Genomic DNA, 23,992 nt, shown 5'->3' with positions numbered 1-23,992 from the left:
AGCGTGAAGGCGCAACTGACTTGACCGCTGAACCACTAGACAAGATGGCAAGTCTGCAAACAGCGCACCGGTCGACCCCCGGTACTCCCCGAAAGCGCCGACAAGGACAAAGGACCGTGACCAGGACCATCTACATCGCCACCAATGGCGCATCTCCTAGAAAGCCACCTCCACGAACAAAGGCATCCAGTGCCACCCGCCTACCTGGACCACCTCTTGTTTCTGGGGAAGAAATACACACGGCATTTACCCATGGAACCAGGTCATCGGCTAAATACATATATGACGTTGTAACTTCCACACTCTCCCTTCTCAAGTGGCCCTTGGTTTTACTCCTCACTATGTGGACAATCACGATCATCATCAGTGCTCTCTCCGCTACCGTCCGTTCCGCTTTCTCACCACTATGTGTTATTCCTGGCGTTTCTCGCTTTGACATATGCGCAACCAGAAAACTACAGACAGGCAATATCAAGGAACCCCAGCAGTAAGCTCTTTTATTTTATATTGTATTTGTATCACGACAGGTGATTAATTCCTTTATAATAACAGTGCAGAATATCCAATGATGGTGGAAGTTCAGAGCAAGACATTCGAGCAACTATTGGACGAGAGTGTCGGGAGCACAAGCGTCGCACTGGATATCAAGAAAGCGGAGATGGCCACAGCTGATCTCGTTATACTTGTAAGGATGAGCGATTTGAGAGGCAAAGACCATCTCGCGACTGCACTAGGTTCTTTTGTCGACGATGCACGAGAAACGGCGCGTGGCCTTCAGAAGCTAAATGCAAAAATAAGCGGATCAGTAGATAAGTGAGTGTTCTAAGTATTTGACCCATTAGTTTATTCTAACATCATGATCTATAGTATATTAGCCATCAGTGATTTTGCATTGCAAACGATCGAAGGAAGGAGTACCGAAAAATCCTCACTAATGAAATATATCTGGCCATTTAATTCCAACACGTCCAATAAGGAGCTTCTCGCTTCCACCTTTTCGCAATCGCTTTCCGTTCTTTCATCCTCGTTAGAACGGCTGATTTTATCCGCGGAAGCTTCTTTAGACTCGTTGAATAAGCTCGAGGAGCAGCTAAATACGATACACGGTATTGTGTCTCGTGAGGATAACACTCTATCAGTTGAAAACGCCGAGTTGCTTGCTGCTTTATGGACACGTCTGGGAGGCAACCGCGCTAAAGTTGTACGATTCGCGAGCAATCTTCAATTACTAAAGGAACTTGGCGGATATCGAGCGCAAGCCCTTGCCAGAGTTGTTGCAGCACTGCAGGTACTTTCCATTCACCATTTCAATTCAAGCAGCGTCCAAGAGTGCTAATGATTGCGTAGGCATTACAAGAGCTGTCCGCAAACATGGAAGAACTCCGAGAGCGAGCATCGACGCCGGAACTTGCAGGCGATGAAATACCTGTCGAAGTACATGCGCGTGCCATAAGGAGTGGTGTTGATAGACTTAATGAGGGAAGATTACGTGCCAAGCGACTTGAGGAAGAAGCAGTTAATAGAGTGCTAGGACTGGATGCAGATTAGAGTGGAAATGGATCATGCCTAACTTATGGGAAATTCTTCACGATGTACATTTACAAGGCATCTTGATACATGCTGTAGTTATACTCAAATTAATACATGGTTTATTTAAGTAAAAGAGTCTATGTGAGTTTCCGCTTTCGATTCTGCACGAACCTTGACAACAAGCAAAACCGACATAATGAAGTGCATGAGTTCTTTGCTTTAGAAGCGACAAAAACAGATTATCGAGAAGGTGAATCGTCCAGTACCCAGTTAACGATAATCCAGACCTACAAGGCACAAAAAATGAAGAGGCTTCCTAACGTGTTCTCTCTAACTTACTATATTCTTCTCTATGTAATAGTTTCGGCGACAGTTGGATCAAACATAGACACAAAATATTGAGATTGCTAAGTCCTGTTGAGCCTGAGATCCTAAATGAGGCAATAATACATCATTTACAGCAGGATGGTGCGACTTGTCTGTACTGATAAATAGATTTGCAATTCGTGAAATGTAGTAAGTTGTTTGAATGGAAATGCTGAATCACGTGATCGTGGCCGGGATTCCGTTCTGCAGACGCTGATGACTTGTCACTTCGTAGCGCGATACCTGTACCCACTGCATTCTCTCAGACAATTCTGAAGGGCGAGTCTGGCTGCTCTGACATCCCCTGACCTTACCTAAACTAGAGAATTAGAGATCACGGATTTCTGTAACCAGCAGAAAACATAGATATTTCGTGCATGGACAATTCAGAACACACCTACAACACTACTATATCTGGAGAACAACCCTTTCAACATATGATGCAATTCTGATCCTCACCAGAATACCAAACCGAGGGAAATGAGTGGTATAAAGGCAAAGAATGAAGCCGCACGGGACAATGCAACGTCGGAACTGGAACTACTAGTCTTTAACTCGACTGTGTGCTCTGAGAACGATGCAGATAAAACTGCGGATGTTACAGCTTGGACACTACCAGAACTGAAGCTCACAATGACACTACATGCGCCTTCGTGGTTCTCGTTCAAACTACAATCCGAATTGGTATCTACTAATGCGCCTGCCGTGCTGACGGCAACATTTTCTGATAGATGTGTGGCATCCTCCACCAGAGTAGCTGTAAAGCAGATATGGTGCATTACTCTTTGCTTTTCAAAATTGGCGTGTGCGATGGGCAGTACATACCAGTCAAGGGAGTTCCAGAGATAACTTCTGAAATAGCATAAGTCGTCTCGCCAGCACCGGTACCTAGGATCTCTCCTTGAAAGGGCTGGCCGACGTCAGGAAGACCAGGCAACAAAGTCGCGGTGGTCAGCTGGGCGTGAACGCCTAGATGATGTACATCATGTAAAATGAATGTGTGGAGGATATATTGGGGACGGTGTGTTACCTTGTAATACCGTCAGTCCAGCAACGATGAAGAGGGCAGGCGTTGGGAACATAGTATAGGTGAGACAATGGTATGAGTAGAAACTAACTGCTTAATGAAATCTGAAAAATTCACACCGCCTTTTCTAGGGACAACCCATCCAGTTCGATCTGTTCGCAAACACTTCGAATTTCGGGAGTAGTTGAACAGAGCAACACCGGGTCAGCACTCAAGCGGCGGCGCGCTCATATTCTGCTGGTTCTCTTACGTGCATAACCAACGAACTCTATTACCAGTATTGATGTTGTCACAATACTCATGTGCTGGAGGAATGCAGGGCACCCGTACACAACCAATATCCTGGCACCCTGCACTGTATGTCTATAGCAACTCACTATTAAGCAGAGACCAATTAGCATCGGGGATACGCAAAGGACTGTGTAAAGAGCCGGAGGTCCAGAGCCATGTGCCCGCATTTCCAAAGGACAATCATTATCAATACAAGGAGCGTGTTGGAATCAACCTTCGGAACATATTTTTTTGATGTCTAATCAGAGACACGCCTTAGGATGGGCGTCAGCGCGTGGCGTTCGTGTACGGCATGATGAATTGCCAATCGTATGAGAGTCACTTCCCCGGAAGATAGGTTGCGGTGAATATCTGAAGAGTAGTCAAAGGTCCACCGCATTCGGATCATACATTTTACATTGCAACAAATAGGAATTCACTAAAGGAGTACTAAGTTGGAAAGCGTGAACACTTCCACATGGAGGCTTAAGTGGCCTCGGAACCACGGAACAGCAATTCCGGTTGTGCACAGACAGCAAGAGAACGGCGCAAATGAGTTGTCAAGAATGTTAACCCCACCTGGTATGCGGCTGTACACGAGTATGATTCATGAGCATACGTATCAAAGATCAAAGGAAAAAATTCTCACCATTCGTCCAGCCAAAGCCTTCGCCGGGAACCATCTTAAAACTGGTACCCTGGTTCCCAATATCTCCGTTGACGAGGTGAGTCAGGTTAACTGCATCGAACTGTAAAAATAGATACATTAAACTCGTTTATCCAAGACTGGGGAAGTAGTAATGCTACAAACCTTCTCAGGTACGATACCGTTGAAGTCGACGAAAGTTTTGGTCATCCTGTGAATTGAAGGGATATGAATTTGTGCGTTAAATGAATAAGCGAACGCTCAAAGACACGTACATGAAGAGGTATCGATACGCCAATCGTTGTGCATCTTCAAGGTAGCCATAGCGTTCCAGTCCTACCCATGCCAGGATCTGATGAGGTGGCCTAAGGGGAAACGATGCATAAGTAAGGAGTTCAATGGTGTATACCCGAGTCGGATGATTGTATTCACCATGCATATCTACGGCAATGGAATATTAGTGACTACTGGATAACTGAATATACGAATTGGCTTACGGGTAGTCCCATTGACGAATCGGACGGTCAGGACCAATCTCTCCCCTAGATCCTTCTGTTCCACATACCAAGCCTCCAGCAACTTCGAATTTCTTTAAAGAATGGGTCCTATTTTACACAGTTCGTCAACTCTATTTTGAATTTCGAGATGAACGCTCGTATACTACTCACACAAGCTTTTGGCATTGCTCTTCACTAGCCGCACCAGCCCAAAGCATCCAAAATGCAGTAACACTCTCGAACGTACCATGCTTTTCTTTAACAGTATCGTAGTCAAAGTACAAGTTCTCGCTTTCGTTCCATAGATATTTATCGATGCTTTCTTTCCGGAACTCAGCACGCTTGAACCATTCTTCACTCGTCTGGGGTGTCGCAATCGAGCTTCGCCTGCTCGGGTTCTTAAACGCTTCGGGTGTTATAGGGAATGGTGAAAGAGAGAAATCCTCTTCCATTTCAAGCCTATCACCAAACACCTCCAGAATAGTCGTTGCGATGTCGATTTCGTACTTGTACAACAGCGCCTGGAGGTCGACGGTCCCAATATTCGCACAGCAACCCTCCAATCGGTACGACAAGTCGTGTCCGTTCTCTCGTACAGCTCGGTCGTGCATGAAATACTCGTCTAGCTCAGGTTCACGAATCTCTCCGCTGTCATACTTCTCGATGTACTCGATGACGGACAGCCCAGACTTCTCTGCATAAGGTTCAAATATATGCAAGAATGGCGCTGCTCCCGTCTCAGGTGGAATGCCAAGCCCATCAGGACGATAACGGGACAGTCCCGTTTTGGGGTCAAGACGCGGTTCCGCCATCCAGACACTATGATATTCCTTAATGGCTGCTTGAATAGCCCGCTTCAACCATGCACGATTTTCATCTGCCTTCGATGGGTCAAGTTGTTTGTATATTTGAAGTGCCAAGTTGGTAAGGAAGGGAGGTTGACTGCGACACAAATAATAGGTCCGATTGCCATTCAAGATCTGTTGAAAAATTAGCAGAGGTTCATGAGAAATTGGATTTTGGCATCATACTTACCATGTTGTAATGCTTGATTTCAAAGATGAAGTGGTCGACAATATCCTTGGCAAGCGACACTTTACCATCAACGATCAACCCCAGGGCGATGAAGTACGAATCCCAGTTGTACAGCTACGTTATCAAATCAGTCATGGTTAGAACCGCACAATACCAAGTTAACTAACTTCGTTATAAACATCCCCAGGAACGACGAACGGGATCCCTTTGAGAATTTTACCACCTTTTCCATCATCAACCCGCTCCATAGCAAGCGCGAGGATTCCAGGTTTCTCATTCAAGCTCTTCATATATACCGGATCGTCAGTCTTCGGCGGGAGTACTTGCACCTCCAGCTTCAAATGCGGTTTCTCATGCGCCACTTTTCTATAATACTCTACCATTTCAGGTTCGTCGTGAGGAACATATATGCGTAGATTAGTTGATCCTGAATAGTTCTTCGGGTCTGCACAGATTTTTTCCAAGCCATCACCGTCAATCCTTCGTGTCAACGACGACCAGAATGAGTCCTTGATCATACGGGAGATCCGATCGACCGGGGTTTCGGTTATTTGTGCTTCATCGAGGACAATAGTCTTCTGATTACGGTTCCTAGCAGCGAGTGCCAGTTCCTGCAGGAGACTGGACAGGCTGTAAGTACCCTGGAAGAATGTGCGATCAGTGAGTGTACTACTCATGCTTCAGCAACGTAGCAACATACTCGAACGTCGAAGCTATTGAAGCCATTGCTCGTAGCCGTTCCGAGGGGCAAGACTTTTGGACCCGAGTCAGTGATACTAATCCGGGAATCCCCATCTGTATCTTCCTGTTCGAGAAGGACTCGAATGGTTTCGTCGACATCAACAAGAAAGCGTCGCGATGTAGAAGGCGTCTCATCATGTGAGAGGCGTCGAGGGCGGGAACGAGAATCCTCTTGTAGAGTCGCTTGATGAACAGGAATACATCCATAAAGATACGACTAGTAGGTCATTTATCAGCTTCAGAAGACGAGAACAGAAGAGGTAAGAAATGCTGGCGACTGACGCCACGTCTAACGGAGACATCCCCGTCTTCCGTTGGTGGCCCTTGCGCAATTGGCAGCTCTGGAAAATGACTTACATCTGAATAAGTACGAGTTCGGCCTAATCTGCCCCTACTATCACGAGACGTGCTGCCTTCTGTGTGGACTGACCCAGCAGGTTGACGGTAAGTCAGCTCCATCGTTCGTCTCCGTCGCGAATAGCAAAGGTCTCCGCCTGAAAGTGGTGGGGGAGATGGAAGAATTGAACGTGGCGTAAACGAGAGTTAAGGGGTTATCGGCGTCCCATCATCAAGCAAAGTAACTTTGGCGCGGCAACCAAAATCCGGCTAAGGAAAGGACCAGATACTGGTCCATATTTAAACTTGTCCTTCCTGTTTGAAATGCGTTTCATCCCACTGAGGAATCAAAAGCAGCTGAGTTTATCCCGCCACACTGGGTCAATAAACGTAGTTGAAACTTGACAGGGCCTCTCGATTTGCGAAGATACCCAGCCAGGACAGAGAGCAGGATTAAGAAGGCCAATATTTTGTTACCTTTGTTGCCTAAATATGCAATTTTCAATTGTTTACAATATAGTTGAAAGACATGCATACCTGGTAGGCAATTTCTTAATGATGAGCAATCAGACCCGAACAGCATCCAATTCGTCATTATCCTATAGGCAGCTGACATTGTACAGCTTCAAGGACCACTTTCACTTGATACATATTCAACTACAGCCCATTTGAGGGAGATAGACGTGATAGACACTACAGTCATGGCAAAAGGTGCTGGTAAGATGAATTTGACGTCGTATTGCAATTGAATTGAGGAATTCTAAACACCATACCAATCATTTACAGCCTTCCTGCTTTTTGATAGCCAAAAAACAACGCGTATTTTTATACGAAGCTAAAGGTGAGATGTGAAAATATTGCTGTACGTGCACTAGTTACATAGTCGAGTGAGCGTTCAAAGTTTCACCATGATGATTGCATCCACAAATGGTCATCTCTGAGTCTGACGCGTGGCACGGTACCGCGTCAACGTCGATCATCTCCTCTCACTCCTCCTATACGAATGGTCTCATTGCAAGCAATAGAAAAATAACAATGCCTCGCTTACGCCTGTCCAGACTTCTTCCAGCCATTCTCCTCCTTGCAGCCATCTTCCTTGCTTTCCGAGAAAATGTATTCGTCTCCGCTGTCCTCAAACTGGTTCCTCCAGTGCAACAACACCTGCAACACACCACCCAATCCGTATTCAGTTCGGAAAATACTCCACAATACAGTCGTCGTATAGTAGCAGTTGGCGACCTCCACGGAGACTACGAGAATGCCCTAAAAGTACTACAAATGGCTGACGTAGTTGATAAGTCGGGAAATTGGTCTGGAAAGGTGGACTTGTTTGTGCAGACGGGTGATATTATTGATCGGTGAGTCTACCGTATTACTTATACTTACTCCTTGACACTAATGATGCATCTGCATACTTTATGGGTGGAATAAATTTAATTCGATAGAGGAGTGGATACTATTAAACTATTTCTCTGGATGGAACAATTACGATCACAAGCACGCGCTGCTGGCGGCGACGTCATCTCGCACCTCGGGAACCATGAATGGATGAATCTCCTAGGTCCATAATCATTCATCCTAATTTTCTATACTTGTACTGACAATATCCTCCAGCTGACTGGCGGTACGCAATACTCTCTTCCGACAATTGACCTAATTTGTTTGAACAGAATTATTTGTTCAGATACGTCTACCCAAAAGAAATAGCCACCTTCGGCTCAGTCGCCGCTCGTCAAAAGATGCTCCAAACAGGACGTATCGGGCGCGCCTGGGCAGCAAACTACAGCGTTACCTCTCGAGTTGCTCTTCATCCACCTATGGGACCCTTGTCTCCCTTTCCTTCCTCAGTATCATACAACCCGTCCTTAGGACATTCTTCCATCGACTTCGTCCCCATAGAATCGAAAGCAGACGGAAAAGTAAATATAGAAGAAGACCCACTAGCAGATGCAACACTAAGCTTCGTACACGGTGGCCTTTCACCTTCCTACGCACACTTAACGCCGTACCCCTCTTCCATAAACGACATTGGGCGTACACTTCTCCGTCGCCTACAGACTCGTGTATTCCCTCCTCCTCATCCTCCTGCACCATACGCAGGTCTTCCAACAGACGCAACCGATGCAGAAAAAGGTTTATATGCGGATGATGGGCCACTGTGGTATCGCGGTTGGGCGTTGAAGAGTGAGAACGAGGTGTGTGGTGAAGTGGACGATGTGCTGACACGTACAGGTGTGAGGAGACTTGTTATGGGGCATACACCAAACTTTGAGGTTTGTCTTTCTCCTTGAATCTGCCTGTCTAACATAGGAAACGAACGACAAGGAACTAATCTATTGATCTTGTTATGTATCATTAGCATATCACTTCGCGTTGCGGTGGTAAAGTCATCATCATCGACACAGGCATCTCACATGCATACGGCGGTACTCTTTCAGCATTATCGATACAATACATACTATCACCATCCGAACCCTCGCCGGGTGACAAAGCCCAGCGCAAATGGTCGGAACGCGAAGTCATTACTGCCATTTACCCGGATCATCAAGACGTGTTGGTCGTAGAGGAACGCGAGTTGATGGGTTCGTAGAGGTAGAGATTCGACGTATTTAGCACAATCAACCTAGATGCATTTGTATTGTAATTGGTCATGTAGATTAATCGAGGAATGAAAGATGGATTCTATATAGTACGTGTTCCGTAAAAAAAATTATCTAACGTGTTCCGTTTACAAACTCGTGGAATTCCCATTTGTAGCATTCCTGCGGGACAACAATGACAGGAAAGTAAATCAGCAATCATGCTAACAAATACGAAGATGCCGCAGCAACTTACCACACAATCCTCATCGATCTCCGGTGCTGGAACCTCCCGTCCCTGCTCAACGGCAGGCGCCCATGGTGCTGAAAGCAGTTTCTCGATAACAGTCGCGATTGTATGTGTACGGACGTCTGAGGCCCATGATAGGTTTGAGATTGTGTCATAAATTATTGATTCTCCAAGATGGCAGCTTAACGGTTTAAGTCAGAATTTTGAGAGTCGGGTGGTGGAATAGAGAAGACTGAGGTACAACGTACCGACTCTCCATTGCGTATCCACCGAGAGCACATGACGAGAATATACCGTTACATGTACCCATTGCAATCGGGTCTGCCGTATGATATACGTGCGTTACGTGTTGCGTTGAAGGCTTTCGGGAAGGATCAGTTGAGGATACTTAGGATTCAAATGGAACGATGTGCTTACAGGTTGCGGTAGGTGCAGCCGCTGAGAAGCCATTTTCTCTCCAGGACTTTCAAACGCGACGACGGGCACACCAAAGGTGATACCGAGCAATGAAGCGAGCGCTCCACCAAGCGAATGTCCCACAATCCAGATATTGGCATTCGGGTACATGTAAGTCAAATTATAGTATATATTCTTCGTGCAAATGTCAGTTTGCTTGATAAATCGTTCAGAAGTCTGAAATCACACGCACAGTGCCAAGAGGATAAAACAAACTCTCTTCGACGAGCGATCCTTGTAAGCAATTAAGGTCGCAGTTCCAACCACCACGATAGCAGCTGCATACTTCCGTCCAGGTCCAATCAACATGCGCACAGCAGCAGCTAAACAGAAGATTATCTACATTTTTAGAAAAAAGATCCGCGAGGATGATCAGTATTGAACGACTAATGCGTATGTAGAGGAATAATGGACTCGCCATTCAGCTTGTCCTTCTTTGCTGTCGGGCCGCCACTTCCTCCAAAATATGAAGCAGAGGTGCCTTTTATACTTAGGACAACCGTTGAGTTGTCTGCAGTCTGCACCCGTGTCACAGTAGTACAAGCTAATAGAACAGTATGCACTTACAGAGAAGACATAACCTCGGAACCCATCCGCATCGGGCTCCCAGCCAAACGGATAATTCTACAAATGTAGGTGTTGAGCATTGATAATAGCAAGGAAGCAGCACCTACGTCAGTCCACTTATCACCAAGCTCATACCAATCTTTGTCTTTTGGCTCAATATACCTAATGCATGAGATGAAGAGCATGTTGGTCTTCTTGAGAAGACAAAACCCGACATATACAAAGAACACACGCGTTATAAGTCATCTTCGCGAGCGTCAGGAGAGTCTCTCTGTGCTCGACATCGGGTGCTTCAATTTCCTCCGCATTCCATAGAATAGGCGCGGACTCCGCATGCCTTATCGACCGTCGCCGCGCCTCCAGGAAGTCAGAGTGAGATCGCGGCTTATGTGATGTTCTCGATCGAGTTTGAAGTGTATATCCGTCATTTGGCGGTGCGATTGAATCCAAATCTTCGTTAGAGGAAGGAATGTCAGAGAAGAGGACGCGCGAGCCTTGATGCGCGTGTAAGTGGCGAAGATGGAAGGTAAGTCGTTTGTTTTGCGTCTCTAGCTCCGATGTCTTATCAAGAAATACAAACGTAGAGAGCCAACCGACGAAATAAGAGAAGAGGGCGGATGGCAGCATCGTACATGACTGCGAGAGTTAAAGAAGCATGGACGAACAGAGGCATGCGTTTAGAGAGATTGAGACATTACGTCATCCCGCCGATCTCCCACCACTCAAACTTTCCCAAATGATCGTCGATCGTGGTTCCGAGTGACCGAGTCTGTTCCTTCTCTGCTACCACTACACTATAATCCATTCTCGAGCCTCAGTGGCACAGGAAACATGGTCCTCCGAGTTGGCTATGGTGCCCACTCAAAACTAGTTTTCTGCCTTCAAATTGCTTACGAATCACTCTTGATTGCTAGTCCGGGAGCATTTCTCGTCCCCTCTCCTCCAATTCGCAGAGGCAGATAACGGCAAGACCTGCACTCTTGTTGAGTGTCCTAGTACGCACCCCTCGATTTAGCTTTCCTCTTCACTTTCGCTTATTTATTCTGCTCTGCCCCGTCACATAGGTGGAACCGGACAGCTTATCGCACGACTTGCTGAGGATCAAATTGACGTCGCAATGTGCGTCTTGCCGCTTCCTGTGGCCTCCTGCTACCTTGCCCACTTCGATTTGCTCGTTTGTGCAAATAATATCGCAGCGCATTAACTGACCCGCTCATTGCGGGTATCGCTCGCGGTTCGTCCGCATATAAGCTTATCGGAAGCTACGTCACAACTCCACTCAACTGGTGGGTATATGCGCGTCTGATAACGTTATCACTCTGACTTCTGTTGTCTAGGGCGGTGATTACTGGAAAGGACTTGAAGTACAACTCGATACTGGACCTCAAGGACACGACAGTGGGTATCTCTAGGCCCGGGAGGTGCGGATGGGTTTGGTATTTTTCTGCACTCGCACATCCTGATTGGCTCGCTGTATGCTTGCAGTGGGAGCCAAACGATGGCCCAAGTAATGGCACTTCAGCAAGGTTGGGACCCAGAATCCCTTGACTTTAAAGGTCCGTTTACTGTCCTTTTCGTAGTTCTCCTTTAATTCAAGAATGACTTATTGTATACATATTATTATCTGCACACAGTGAACAATGATATCCACGGCTTAATCGCGTCAGTAAACGATGGTAGCACATCTGCGTTTATGTGGGAATGGTTCACCACGAAACCATTCCGCGATAGCGGCGCAGTGCGCTTTGTGCGTTTCCTAACAATTTGATTTATGTTTAATGCGTCCACTTAAAATGTACTCTAAGGTTGGGAGTGTTCCAACACCCTGGCCGTCCTGGCTCATCGCTGCTCACCCATCCCCGACACGTGCTCCTCCTGCCGCACTTCGAGATTTCCTCTCTTCTCTCTCTTCTTATGTCAACGCTTTCTCTACTCCTGAAGCTCGATCTGGTCCAAGTGTGGAGTACATTAAAGAGAAATTTGGATATGAGGAGGAAGACATCAAGGATTGGCTGGAGACTGTTGCGTATCCTGAGGATTGTGCCGTGATTCCGGAGAAAGTCGTTATGGATACAAGCGTGTAGGCCCTTTTTAACCCTTTTTTTTTTGACCTTCTGTCTGACGGAAGATATTTTTGGCTTTCTATTTAGGACACTTGTAAAAGCGGGCGTGATGCACAAACCCGATTATGGCTACGACATCGATGACTTTGTCAACACGCAAGTGTGCAAGCTGAAACTCATCTCTGAGGAGCACGGCCAACATGACGAGGATGCCGAATACACAGCCACGGACTCGGATTCTGAAGGCTAGTCCCCTTCGGGAGCTCTATACACAAATCCGTTCAACTGGGTTGTTGAAAGGAATTCATGAAACATGATCGAACGACTCATCAGAGTCGTGTATGATTAATGCTATTACGAAATGAAGATCATGATGGCCAGTATGCGAAAATGTACATTGGGAAAGGGTAATTAATACAATACATGATTTACAAAGAATACAGCAAGACCCAAACGAAATAAAGAAGAGACAAACAGACATTAATGCAGCACTGAAGCGACGGTGACTGAATAGCATAGAGTAACAGGAGACAGGAGTATTCATTTCGATGATGAAGCACCTAGCGCTTCGGGGTCTGTTTCCCGATCTGTTTGAGTTCAGATTTCTTCGCCGCTCGCTCGCGATCATCAACCATCTTCGCACGTCTCAGCTCCTCAGCCTCACGCGTCTTGACGGCCAAGTCCGCTGTCGTCCTTTGTGCATGTGTACGCGCAGCTTCAAGCGCCTCCGTCCGAGCATGTAAGTCCGCTTCAGCTTGTTCATACTGGGCTTTGGCGGCAAGATAACTAGTTTGTAACTTGTATTCACGTGCGGAGGCTTTGCTGTGTTGTGCAAGAACCTTTGATTCATCTTTCGAGGCTTGCTTCTGCACTTGTTGTAGCTTGGCGAATTCTTTGAGGAAAGCGGAGAGGTTGGCGTCCTGAACCTTTCCTTCGGCTTTGATTACTTTGAGGAGACGCTTTGCGTCCTTCTCTGTGAAATGAGGAAGAGTATGAGCACTATGACATATAATTCAGGATGCGTGATAAAAGAACATACGTTCGGCTTTGGCGATTTTCTTCTTTGCCTCTGGAGAAATCAGACTTTCAGCTGTTGCAGTACGTTGGTGTTGTGATATATCTTCATCTGGAACGGCATCTGGGCTAGTGATTGCTGCGCCATTTGCAAAGGCCCCAGTAACATGGTGCTCTTTTTCGCCAGACGTCCGTGTCTGAGAATCGGACGGAGGCTGAGCAGGTCCACCTGTTTTAACTGCGGTTCCGAAGGTCTCATTCTGCTCATCGTATGCAGGACTTGGTTGGTCCTCATGTGCCGTAGGTTCCTTTTCTTTCTCGTGTTTCACATCTTGTGGTGCCCTGAAAGATACGATCGACCGTTGCTCCTTGGTGTCTGAACCCGGTGCGTACCCGCTATCTCTTACACTTCCACCAGTGGCACCACGGTTCTTCTCACTGTGTTCTCTGGGTGACGAAGTAGGGTTGGTAGGGGAGGTAGTGGTGATTCTTGGCTTCTCGTCTGCGTTGGCGAGTATCCCTCCATCAGCAGGCTCGCGAGGTTCAAGTGCACCGGTTGCGACTGACGGTTTTCTAGTCACGTCCGCACTAGATACCGCGGTCGCTCCTTTGCCAGTCCCGGGATTTGCCGCTCGACTGTCGCCTGTGGGAGGACCAGCATGAGCGACGTGTTCAGTGCTTGCGTCATTCGCGTCGTAATACACACATTTCTCCGAGACAGGAGTAGCTGCCGGTTCTCGCATGCCCGAGTGCGGTGCTAGAGTCGCAGACATTAGTTATACCGCTGATTAGAAACTGTAGATGTCGTAGTATTCGAGCAGCGCAAGTGAGTGGAGGGGATGAGGACGGAAGGAAACTCGAGAGTGGAGTGCGGAGGAGAGAAGTGGCCATCTCTATGTATTTATTCGGGTTTGATCCAGACCAGGGTACCTTCTGGTGCTGGAGTTCCGATGCGATGCAAGTTTGCGGAGCTGGAAAGCGAGAAATGGACGCGGGACGGATGATGAGCGTGGATCCTCCAAGACACAGCTTATGACGTCATAAAACTCAATCTTATTCCTTTGATCATCGACACAGCTTTATATAAAAGTGTTTGCGTATATATTCAGTATACCAAGTCTCCTTACTGTAATCTAACAAAATTATAAGTAAAATAAATTTCTTTTACTTAGAAAATATTTATAACTTGTATTTAACTATTAGCCCTGCTCAATTCTTGTATCTGACGAATATTTACCTCGGCAGAAGGAATGTTAGGGATAGTAGATCTAGGGTCTACTTCCATTTTGAGTAGGATCTCCGTGCGTGCCTTAGAAACAGCAGACACACCTTGAGGAGGTGTATTTCGTGTATTTTGCACGTCAGAGAATGAAACTAAGAGAACGGCTGGTCCGGCAGCCTTACATAGATCTAAGACATGAGTGTAGGTATAGATAATTGTTAGAATAATTGAGACACACACGAAAACATGCCCTGCTACCACCATCTAGCCAAGTTACAGCATATTCTGAAAATATTTGGTCTACTTGTCCTGTTAGATGCTGAAACTGATGAAGAGGCTTGGGAAGGCCTTATTTTCATTTTAATTGCATATCAACTTCGACCACAAAGTGGGCCAAGAGGCTGATATACAGCTGTCAAATCTGATGATTACATGTATAAACTGTTACACCATTATTCTACTAGGTGGTTTAAGTCTCATCTCAGGTATGTAGTTAACATATAAAATATTGGTCTGTAGGCTCCATGTCGACAGTGAGACACAAGAAAATAGAGCAGAAATGTGCATTTTTCTTCAAAATCTCTATATTAGGTCTGCTTACTCTATTTACACTTTTGATTGTCCAATGGAATGATGGATCTGCACTACTTAAGGTGCTCATTTCTTAGCTGTATTTCTCTCCCTGTATTTACCGGTTTCTACTCTCTTCCGACTCCCGGTGACGTGCCGGGGAACAAAATACAGAGCATCAAAAACAAGAATTGAGCACAGCTATTATTTACACAAGCCACGGAAGGAAAAAATCAACTGATAATCTCAATTCATCAGTTGATTTACATTTCTCGGCACAGGGTCGCAAGATCCTATCCCTGTGCCGCAGCGAAATTTCAATCGAAAAAAAAAATAGAATTGAGAGGGGCTAATAGGGAAAAGCGGACCCCCAATGTTAGTGGGTAGAATAGCGATCACGAATAACACCAACAAACAAATATCAAATAATGGCATGTGATTTATTTGTATTACGTGCACTCACTACTCTTGTTGCTTAATTATGAGAGCAGTTTTACTTAGCTTAGGCTACTTGAGTTGCATATGTAATCTTCATATTGAAAGTCCGACGAGATTCAAGAGCTCTCGAGCTCTTGAATTCGCTTGAAAAAAATGCGTCTTAAAAAGGATAAATTACATGTGCCTGACTAGGGTCTCTTACATCGACCCTTACTCTACCCTTACTAAAACTTGCCATGCCGAAAATAAATCGGCCATTTCAACAGAATTGAGAGGGGCTATTGACGCGCGGTCCTGCGGAGTTTGAAAACTTACCAAACTAAGCGGCAAACTAAGCAGTAAACTGATAGACAAGTGTCCGGGTTAAAATTGTCCTTGTAGAAAAGATTTTCTGCTCCCCACATGTATTTTAAATTGACAAAAAAATATGAATAGTATTAAAAAGATGATAAAGAAACTTTTTACAGAAGGAATTTTGATTTTATTAGAAACTAGCTAAAATATAACTGTTTTACACTCCAAATCAACTATATCTTGAGCAATAATTTTCTTCTGACAAAATCCTTCTGTAAATCTTTTAATAATGATTTATTTTGACTTATAGTAATGTTTTTGTGTGAATTAACTGACCTCTGCATGAGGAATGAAATAAAGAATGAGGCCAGAATGGCTGTAGTCACACATTGTCACAGAGAATTTGGCTGATATTTTGTCACACTCGCGTCGTTCCTTTGCAATAGACTGCTGATCACTACTGATTCACTTGTAGCTTACACTTTACTTTAGCCAAATAAATTTCTGTATAACATTTCTCTCAAGTATAACACATGAATTGTATTAATAAGTATAACATGTATCAATATACTCTTTTAATATTGATTTTGTTATGACTACTGATTTTTCAAGTTAAGTATAAGCAAGGCAGACACTTTGATCACCACATTTCGGCTTAAAATGGCAAATTTTCAAAGTCCGCTCGACCGCGTCTCACAACCGAAAAGCGGACCCCCACTAACATTACGCTTTCTCGTCAATGAGCTTCTGCACCTCTGTGTCGATCGCTTCCGGAGAGGTCGTCGAGGCCCATCTCTGCACGACTTTGCCGTTTCTATCGATCAGGAACTTCTCAAAGTTCCACTATACATGCAAAATGAGTTAGTGAATTGTTTGGTCAGTATGAACATCTTGCCCACCTTGATGCGCGTCAAGCCGAGGATTCCTGCCTTCTCGTCCTTCAGCCATTTGTAGACCTGTAAATTTTAAGATTATCTAGGTGAATTTCTTCAAAGAACGAAAACAAGGATGACGCACTTCGTTGGTCTCATCCCCGTTCACGTCAGACTTCTTCATTAGCGGGAACGTCACCCCGTGATTCAACTGGCAGAACTGTCCAATCTCTTCGTCTGTACCCGGTTCTTGACCACCGAACTACATGTCAACAAGTTGTAGTTTGAGAAATGCATGTGATTGAAAACACAGACGTACCTGATTGCACGGGAAACCCAAGATAATAAAGCCATTCTCCTTGTGCTTTTGGTAAAGCTTCTCGAGACCCTTGTACTGTGGTGTAAAGCCACTATATGAAGTTATATTCAGTACTTAAGCTTTCTCCTCCAGAAAGGGAAAATGAAGGAGAAATTCTGCACCATTTTGACGCGACGTTGACAATAAGCACGACCTTCCCCCTCAACTCCTCGAAATCATACACCTTCCCACCAGGCAACTCCGCACTCAAACTGTAGAAATCAACACCTTTCGTCATATCTCTTCTCGTCGTTGAGCGAAAAGTACGGGCTCTAGTTCGGCCTTGAGGTAGAAATGACGATTGGCGGTTCAGAGCAAGGTTGTCTACGCGTCTACGCTGCGGATACGGAGGCTGATCGTAGTCACGATGAAGCGTTGTTGGACAAGAGCGATGGTGGGAACGAAGAGTGTAAAGAGCACGTGTATTTATACCGGTAGCTGGAGTCCAGAGCGTAATCGCACATGCTCGCGATGTCGAACCACTCGGTCGCACAGCCCGCGTGCTTGGTAACATCCATGATCCAGTGCTGGTGATCCCAACGCAACGTTTTGACATCTTCGTCACATCGTCAGCGTGGTGGAAGCTTGAGTCGCGTGACGGCTCGTGATCTACAACTCGGTGTTCTCGGTATCTCGTCAACATTGATAACATGTACGTAGCAGCGGAGTCGCTCACAACTGCGGACAAACTCCGCGTGCTGTTCCCAATCTCTTTCGCCCTATTTTTCAGATTGAGCGAGAGTTAAGACCTCGACAGTGAAGAGGCACAAAGTGTACGTGTTCATCTTATGTGTTTCGATCAGATTTGGGCAGATGACAGTATATACACGAAGCACGAAGCTAAAGCAGTACAAAGAGCAAAATAATACAGTGTGCGAGCAGAACCACAACAAAACAAAACACGTAAGACAATTCGATCAAAGCAAATCAAACATAGCCCTTCATAAACGTGACAAAACGAGATCTCGTCGTTCCTGGAATTCGAAATACTCGTGCACAACCAAGTCATTACTGTAATGTCAGCAAACATCTTGAAACAGTGTGGCCACTTGCACTTGTAAGGCTGAGAGGGACGCCGAGCATTCGGAGAGTACAGGTGGACGTTATCAAATCGACCGTTGAGAATATCAGAAATCATGAGTGCATCGAGTCGTTCACTACTGTGGCCTTTTATAAGATCTAGCGTTAGACCGACGTGACAGGCATCAGGACGTGCCGCGCCAGCAGGCTTTGAGAAGCATCCAAAGCGCCTCCGTGATACAAGGATCGGCAGGTCTTTCAACCAGACCATTCCACGAATAAAGTCTATAAAAAACAGCTTCGTCACGCCGAAGCTCGGAAAACGGAGGCTTTCCCGTTAGGACCTGTATAGATTACTCGTTTTTATACGGATTTCGTAAACTGACTTTACTTACCTCCAGGATTAGCATTCCGAATGACCAGACATCCGAAGCTGTAGTCGCTCGAACCAGTGTATCATCATGGACAGATGACCTCACTAGTTCTGCAGCCGTCCAGCGGATTGAGTTATTGAAGGTCCGAGTAGTAAATCCCTTTGTCTCACATATGCGAGAAAGGCCAAAGTCAGAGAGCAGAGGTTGACAATTGCTGCCAATTAGAACATTTTGCTGCGAGTGGAGAATGCGAGTGTCTTTGAGTATTCGAGCGCAAAGAAAAATAACCTCGAAAGTCTCACAGCTTTACTTAATGTCTCCGTGCACAACAGGCGGGTCGGCCAAATGGAGAGCGAAAATTGTAGCTGCTGCACCAGTCAACTTTGGGAGTAACACAAAAGTGAGCTTCGACTGTGATGTACAGAGAGAACCATAGGACGCACAATACTCATCCGGTCAGCATTAGGATGACGGTCTGTGTACTTCCTTGCATCTCCATGCACACAGAAAGGCAGGACTAGGCCTTTGAATTCCGAACACTCAGGATCAGGATTATTGCAGAAACCCAAAAATTGCAAGACATTAGGATGCAGCACGCTCTGGCCAGCCTTAATTTCGCGTTCCCAGCGCTTTGGATATTTAGGTTATTTATATGCATGAAATAGTGATAAGAAGTTATTCTACATACCTGCAACATCTTCGACCTATACTCGCCACACTCGACACCGACACTGTCAGTCGTCATAATGTTGCACAGGTCAGGGAATTTCACAGCAACCTAAATACATCTCGATAAGGAGATGGATGGGAAGAAAAAGCAAAGAACGCACAATCTGGCTTTGCCCAGTATTGGCTGAGGAGAGGAGTGCTGTATGCACTCTGCCAAAGCCATCATGTGCAAAGCTTATCGACTTTAAATTGATATTTCTTGTCAGATTTTGTATAGAGGTATCTAAAGGGAAAGATAAGTAGGGTGCTCACAAGGGAGTATAGCTGAACTTTGCACTGGTAGTGGATTTAAACAGATATCTGAAAGGCTTAAATTAAGTAAGTAATGGTGAGGCAACAGTGTTTGTTTCATGTTGCACTGAAGCCATGTTGTACTAATGAGGCAGAGTATGGGGCATTACTCAATTGATGCACAGGCACTTCTTTTCTGGTCAGAGCTTATATTTGCACCTTATATAGTAGATACCATCAATCTACATGTCACTACTCTTAAATAAAGTAATGAATTTTCTGCAACATTCAATTCAAATCACAGTACCAAAATAAGTTGGCAGTTTATAATATAGTAGTGTATACTCTAAATATACCAAATTTTAATATGAGTTAAATTGTCTTCACTCTATTAATTGATAACTTAAGTTAACAAGTTGGTTTCTCATAGTAGCATTTGTAGTAGACCAACTAATGTGTCTGAATAAATTTGGCTGAGTGTATACAGGTTTAAACAAGAATAAAAAATTCTTCTTAAATTGACTAGAAATTCTACATCTTATATTTTTTAATTCTTTTTTCTCTTTCATGTTAATACTATCCTACTCTACATTTCTATGTGAGGGATTTCTTTTAAAAAAATTATTTATTAAGATACAAGCATTTCTTTTAGTAAGATAGTAGTAAATCAGCCATATCTTGTTCAATGTTGAAATACAAGAAAACTCCTCACAAAAATCTTGAGATTTACATAGTAATAACTTAAAAATGATTTTTAATGATTTTTAAATCTGCTGTAGAAAGAGGAGAGTGTTACAGTTCTCTACTCTTGTACCTTCAGTTCTGAGGGTTCTACACCCTTCTGTACCAGAACTTAGGACTTCTGTCTCTTAGGAGTGCTATCTATAGACTATATGTGTGCTAACTCTTACTACTACCCCTTCTTACTTCATCATTCTATTCCTTTAATTACCCTTTCATTCCTTGTTCATTCTATAGTCTCTTACCCTTTGTCTATCCCTTCATTCTTTGTACCTTTATCTTTGACCTTCCTTTCTTTCATTTTTTATAGCTTATTATTCTTAGTAGCTTATACTCTCTAAGTACTCTTGTATAGTTTAGTATATATAGGTGTACAAGATCAGACTAGTTCTGTAGTCTTGATCTTGTCTACTCTAGGTAGTCCTGTACTCTTAGGCTTACTCTATATACTCTACTCTTGTTTCACTCTCTCTCTCTGTCTGTTCTACAAGTTCTGACTATGTTCTAGTACTTACATTCTGTATTTCTGTTGTGTAGGATAGTTATAGTCTAAGTCCCCTTACTAAGCCTTTAGGTCCCCTCTACACTGTTGCTAACATTAGATCAAGACTCCTTATTACTATCTTATAACTCTCTTACATTTTAGACATTAGTACTTACTATTGTGTTAATCTCTTTTCTTTGTCCTAACCCTTTTACATTTTTAAATTTTAAACTTTCTAAACCCTTTTAAACTTTTACTACTCTTCTTCTATTCATTACCCCTTTTAGTTTAGTACTGATTCCTTTATAGTGTAAACATAAACCCTCTTACACTAACTGTCACCCCTACTGTCCTACTAGATTAGTAGTTACAAGTAGACCTAGCTTAATATGTGTAAACCTTTATCTAAAAGACCTTTACTAACTATGTGCCTCTAGCCCTCTCAGAACCTGTTCCAATCATTCTAGAAGTTGTAACCTGTTTTAGAAAGAAAGTGTATATAGTTTACCCTTTAGACTTTAATAAGTAGTACTTTAAGGACTTCTAGTACCAAGTTGAACTATATATAGCTACTACTTTAACTAATCTATTCTTAGATCTTGATTGTGTCCTATTTGTCCTCTCCTTCATAAAGGAAGACAACACAGCCACCTAGGTCTAGAACTGGATTGAAGGCTATCAGATTAGAAGCCTAATCTGACTTTAGAATAATGAGTTGTATTTGAAATTCATAGAGTAGCTTTGTACTTCCTTTATTAATCTGAATAAGAAGTACAATGTGTAGAACAAGCTTGTGTCTCTGTAACAGGGCAAACATTCTGTCAATACTTTCTTTCAGGAGTTTAATATCTTAGCTTAGAAGGTAGGATTTGTACTTAGGTTTAATAATGTCCTTATTAGAATGCTTGAAAAAGCTCTCTACCCAGAACTAGTTAGTAAGATTCTTAGAATAATACTAGAACTAATTACTTACACTAAGTAGAAGACACACACTATTTCCTTTGACTAAGCTATAACTTAAATGTATTAAGTCTGTGTAGAACACTTATACATGTGTTTAGCTCTAACAGTTCTAAGCCCTTAAATCAATCTACTTATAATTTGTAATCAATCTGTTCTAATAGACATTAGAGAAGCTTGAAAGTAAGGAGTATACTTTGTTAACAGAAAGTCAGAGTACTAAATCAAGAACTGTCTACAGAAGTAATAGTATATCTGTTAAGTCATTAGAGTAATAATGAGTAATGAGTAGAGTTTGTAGTAAGAAGTCTTTTCTACAAATCTAGAAGTCACCTCAGAACTCTTAGACTCTAACTATGTACTCTAAGATTTTGTAGAGACTTAATAGTAAATGTAACACTAAAGGACTATAACTTGGATTTTTTAATAGCCACTTTTGATTCAATAGACACTGTAGGATTAGAAGTAAATAAAGTAAGAAAAGTAGAAAAAGTAGAAAAAGTAGAAAAAGTAGAAAAAGTAAATTAACAAAATTATTTATTAAAAAGAAAAAGTTAAAAACAAAAGTAGATAGTTCTCTTAGTTCTTCTGATTCTTTTGATTCTTCTCTTCACACTTTATCTAAGTCTAAATCTGTACAATCTGACCTACTACTTCTGTATTCTAAGATCTTAGAATGTTTAGAATACTACCTAGCCCTATTTACTACTTAGTAGTTTGTCTATAGTATTAAGTAGGGATAGTCTTAGCTGAGTTTACAGTTAAGGACATAGGTCTGTCCTTGTTAAAAAAGAGAGGTTAATAAGGAAATGTTAGTGTATATACTTACTCTCTTAAATAATAAGGTTACACAAGCTGTATGTTCTCTTTAGAACAAGTAGTAATTTATTAGAGAACATTCTAAGTACTAGTTCCAGGATTCTGTCCTCTTAGCTCTCTTCTTAGGATCCCCCCAGATCTGAATAATAACTCTAGTAAACAGTAGATACACTAGTTTGTACATTAATAAGACTTTTGTGTAGGAACACTACCTCTTTACTTAATGTATTCTACTTCTGATTCTAGTATACAATATAAATAAAACCCTAAACCAGAATAGTCAGATTACTAAGTTTGTTCAACTATAGATGACTATTTAGGATTATGAGGAAAGTATTAAGTTTAGAGTTACTAACCTTAGAAAGACAGACATCTTTATCAGATTTGAATAGTTTAAAGCTTACAACCCTACTATTAACTAGTTAGAGTAGACACTTGTGTTTAATTAGTGTCTCAAGTCTTACAACTATCTTATACTACTGTTCTAAGTAGATGTAAACAGTTCTAATGTTACTAACAGTTCTAATAAAGGTAACTAGTTGTTCTTCTTTAACTAGGATAAATATGTGAACACATATTCTAGTTAAGGTAGAACAGAGTCAATCTAAAGAATGTCTGAGACAGAACCAGTTTAGAACCCTCTCAGAACAACTCTACTCTAGAACACATATAGACTCAGCCTACCAGATTTTGTCTAAGAGTTCTCTAAAGTCTTTAGTAAAGAGGAATTCAACTAGCTTTCTAAACACTATCTCTAGAATTATACAATTGAATTGACTAAGAGTTTCCAACCTAAGGATTGTAAGGTCTACCTACTTAACAGAAACAAGTAGAAGGTGCTTAATAAGTTCCTTCAGGAAAATCTTTAGAACAGTCAGATCTAACTCTTAAAGTCCTTTATAGTCTCCTCTTTCTTCTTTGTCAAAAAGAAAGATAGAAAGCTTTATCTAGTTTAGGATTATTATTGTCTTAATAAGGGTACTGTTAAAAACAAGTACTTACCCCTCCTAATTCAGGAGCTCATTAATAAGACACATACATTCAGGGTTTTTACTAAGTTGGACATTTAGTAAGGGTACAATAATATTCAGATCTAAGTCAGAGATGAGTAGAAGGCTGTGTTCTAAACTAATTACAAATTGTATAAACTAACTATAATATTCTTTAAACTAACTAACTTGCTTACAATGTTCTAGTCATTCATGAATCACATTCTTACAGATCTGATTAACTTAGAGTATGTTAGTGTGTATCTAGACAACATTCTAATCTTTACTTAGACAGTCAAGTATTATTACTAACTAATCTGAGTAGTTTTACAGTAGCTCTAAGATATAGTATATGACAAAAGTATTGCACAGGTGAAAAAAAATATATAACTTCCCTAAAACACAATAATATTACACTCTGTAAATTGGTACTTGTAGTCTAGCATTTTATGAATACAACACTCTATAGAGTATTAAATTCCTTTCAAAAATGAGTGAAAGTACGAGAAGAATA

The 23,992-nt window shown here is 42.9% G+C and overlaps 8 protein-coding genes across 8 annotated transcripts; 3 read left to right on the top strand and 5 right to left on the bottom strand.

The window, feature by feature from the left end:
* Positions 1-44: 44 nt before the first annotated feature.
* On the top strand, positions 45-1,548 carry FOMMEDRAFT_76006 (uncharacterized protein; the record flags this gene model as incomplete). Its single annotated transcript, XM_007263046.1, has 4 exons — positions 45-487; positions 553-813; positions 868-1,288; positions 1,348-1,548. 4 exons carry the CDS (start codon positions 45-47, stop codon positions 1,546-1,548), a joined length of 1,326 nt encoding a protein of 441 aa, XP_007263108.1.
* Positions 1,549-2,291: 743 nt separating this feature from the next.
* On the bottom strand, positions 2,292-2,978 carry FOMMEDRAFT_165527 (uncharacterized protein; the record flags this gene model as incomplete). Its single annotated transcript, XM_007263045.1, has 3 exons — positions 2,292-2,653; positions 2,722-2,865; positions 2,927-2,978. 3 exons carry the CDS (start codon positions 2,976-2,978, stop codon positions 2,352-2,354), a joined length of 498 nt encoding a protein of 165 aa, XP_007263107.1. The 3' UTR covers positions 2,292-2,351.
* Positions 2,979-3,679: 701 nt separating this feature from the next.
* FOMMEDRAFT_131657 (glycoside hydrolase family 37 protein) lies at positions 3,680-6,571 on the bottom strand (the record flags this gene model as incomplete). Its single annotated transcript, XM_007263044.1, has 10 exons — positions 3,680-3,783; positions 3,843-3,942; positions 4,005-4,050; positions 4,115-4,204; positions 4,337-4,444; positions 4,508-5,316; positions 5,372-5,485; positions 5,539-6,012; positions 6,072-6,242; positions 6,470-6,571. The coding sequence occupies 10 exons, from the start codon at positions 6,569-6,571 to the stop codon at positions 3,680-3,682; spliced, it is 2,118 nt and encodes a 705-aa protein (XP_007263106.1).
* A 912-nt stretch (positions 6,572-7,483) lies between these two features.
* Positions 7,484-9,038, top strand: FOMMEDRAFT_144718 (Metallo-dependent phosphatase; the record flags this gene model as incomplete). The annotated part of the gene is made up of 5 exons (XM_007263043.1): positions 7,484-7,806; positions 7,894-8,009; positions 8,063-8,072; positions 8,133-8,721; positions 8,808-9,038. The coding sequence occupies 5 exons, from the start codon at positions 7,484-7,486 to the stop codon at positions 9,036-9,038; spliced, it is 1,269 nt and encodes a 422-aa protein (XP_007263105.1).
* A 92-nt stretch (positions 9,039-9,130) lies between these two features.
* FOMMEDRAFT_77368 (alpha/beta-hydrolase) lies at positions 9,131-10,927 on the bottom strand (the record flags this gene model as incomplete). The annotated part of the gene is made up of 9 exons (XM_007263042.1): positions 9,131-9,458; positions 9,526-9,638; positions 9,695-9,868; positions 9,927-10,072; positions 10,118-10,119; positions 10,148-10,251; positions 10,301-10,357; positions 10,408-10,462; positions 10,533-10,927. The coding sequence occupies 9 exons, from the start codon at positions 10,925-10,927 to the stop codon at positions 9,131-9,133; spliced, it is 1,374 nt and encodes a 457-aa protein (XP_007263104.1).
* Positions 10,928-11,123: 196 nt separating this feature from the next.
* FOMMEDRAFT_117843 (periplasmic binding protein-like II) lies at positions 11,124-14,226 on the top strand. Its single transcript, XM_007263041.1, has 10 exons — positions 11,124-11,153; positions 11,215-11,295; positions 11,365-11,419; positions 11,497-11,586; positions 11,638-11,721; positions 11,786-11,856; positions 11,935-12,047; positions 12,106-12,380; positions 12,451-13,336; positions 13,403-14,226. The coding sequence occupies exons 1-9, from the start codon at positions 11,132-11,134 to the stop codon at positions 12,611-12,613; spliced, it is 954 nt and encodes a 317-aa protein (XP_007263103.1). The 5' UTR covers positions 11,124-11,131; the 3' UTR covers positions 12,614-13,336; positions 13,403-14,226.
* A 2,398-nt stretch (positions 14,227-16,624) lies between these two features.
* Positions 16,625-17,369, bottom strand: FOMMEDRAFT_26010 (glutathione peroxidase; the record flags this gene model as incomplete). Its single annotated transcript, XM_007263040.1, has 5 exons — positions 16,625-16,744; positions 16,801-16,857; positions 16,919-17,035; positions 17,093-17,183; positions 17,254-17,369. 5 exons carry the CDS (start codon positions 17,367-17,369, stop codon positions 16,625-16,627), a joined length of 501 nt encoding a protein of 166 aa, XP_007263102.1.
* Positions 17,370-18,504: 1,135 nt separating this feature from the next.
* Positions 18,505-19,166, bottom strand: FOMMEDRAFT_76199 (kinase-like protein; the record flags this gene model as incomplete). The annotated part of the gene is made up of 2 exons (XM_007263039.1): positions 18,505-18,782; positions 18,938-19,166. Coding segments are annotated over 2 exons (507 nt in total), but the record flags the coding sequence as incomplete, so codon positions are not given.
* Positions 19,167-23,992: the final 4,826 nt, after the last annotated feature.

Source organism: Fomitiporia mediterranea, assembly GCF_000271605.1.
Source record: "Fomitiporia mediterranea MF3/22 unplaced genomic scaffold FOMMEscaffold_2, whole genome shotgun sequence".
NCBI lineage: Eukaryota > Fungi > Basidiomycota > Agaricomycetes > Hymenochaetales > Hymenochaetaceae > Fomitiporia > Fomitiporia mediterranea.
The sequence above is the reverse complement of the archived record's forward strand: the minus strand, read 5'-3'. Positions and strand labels throughout refer to the sequence as shown.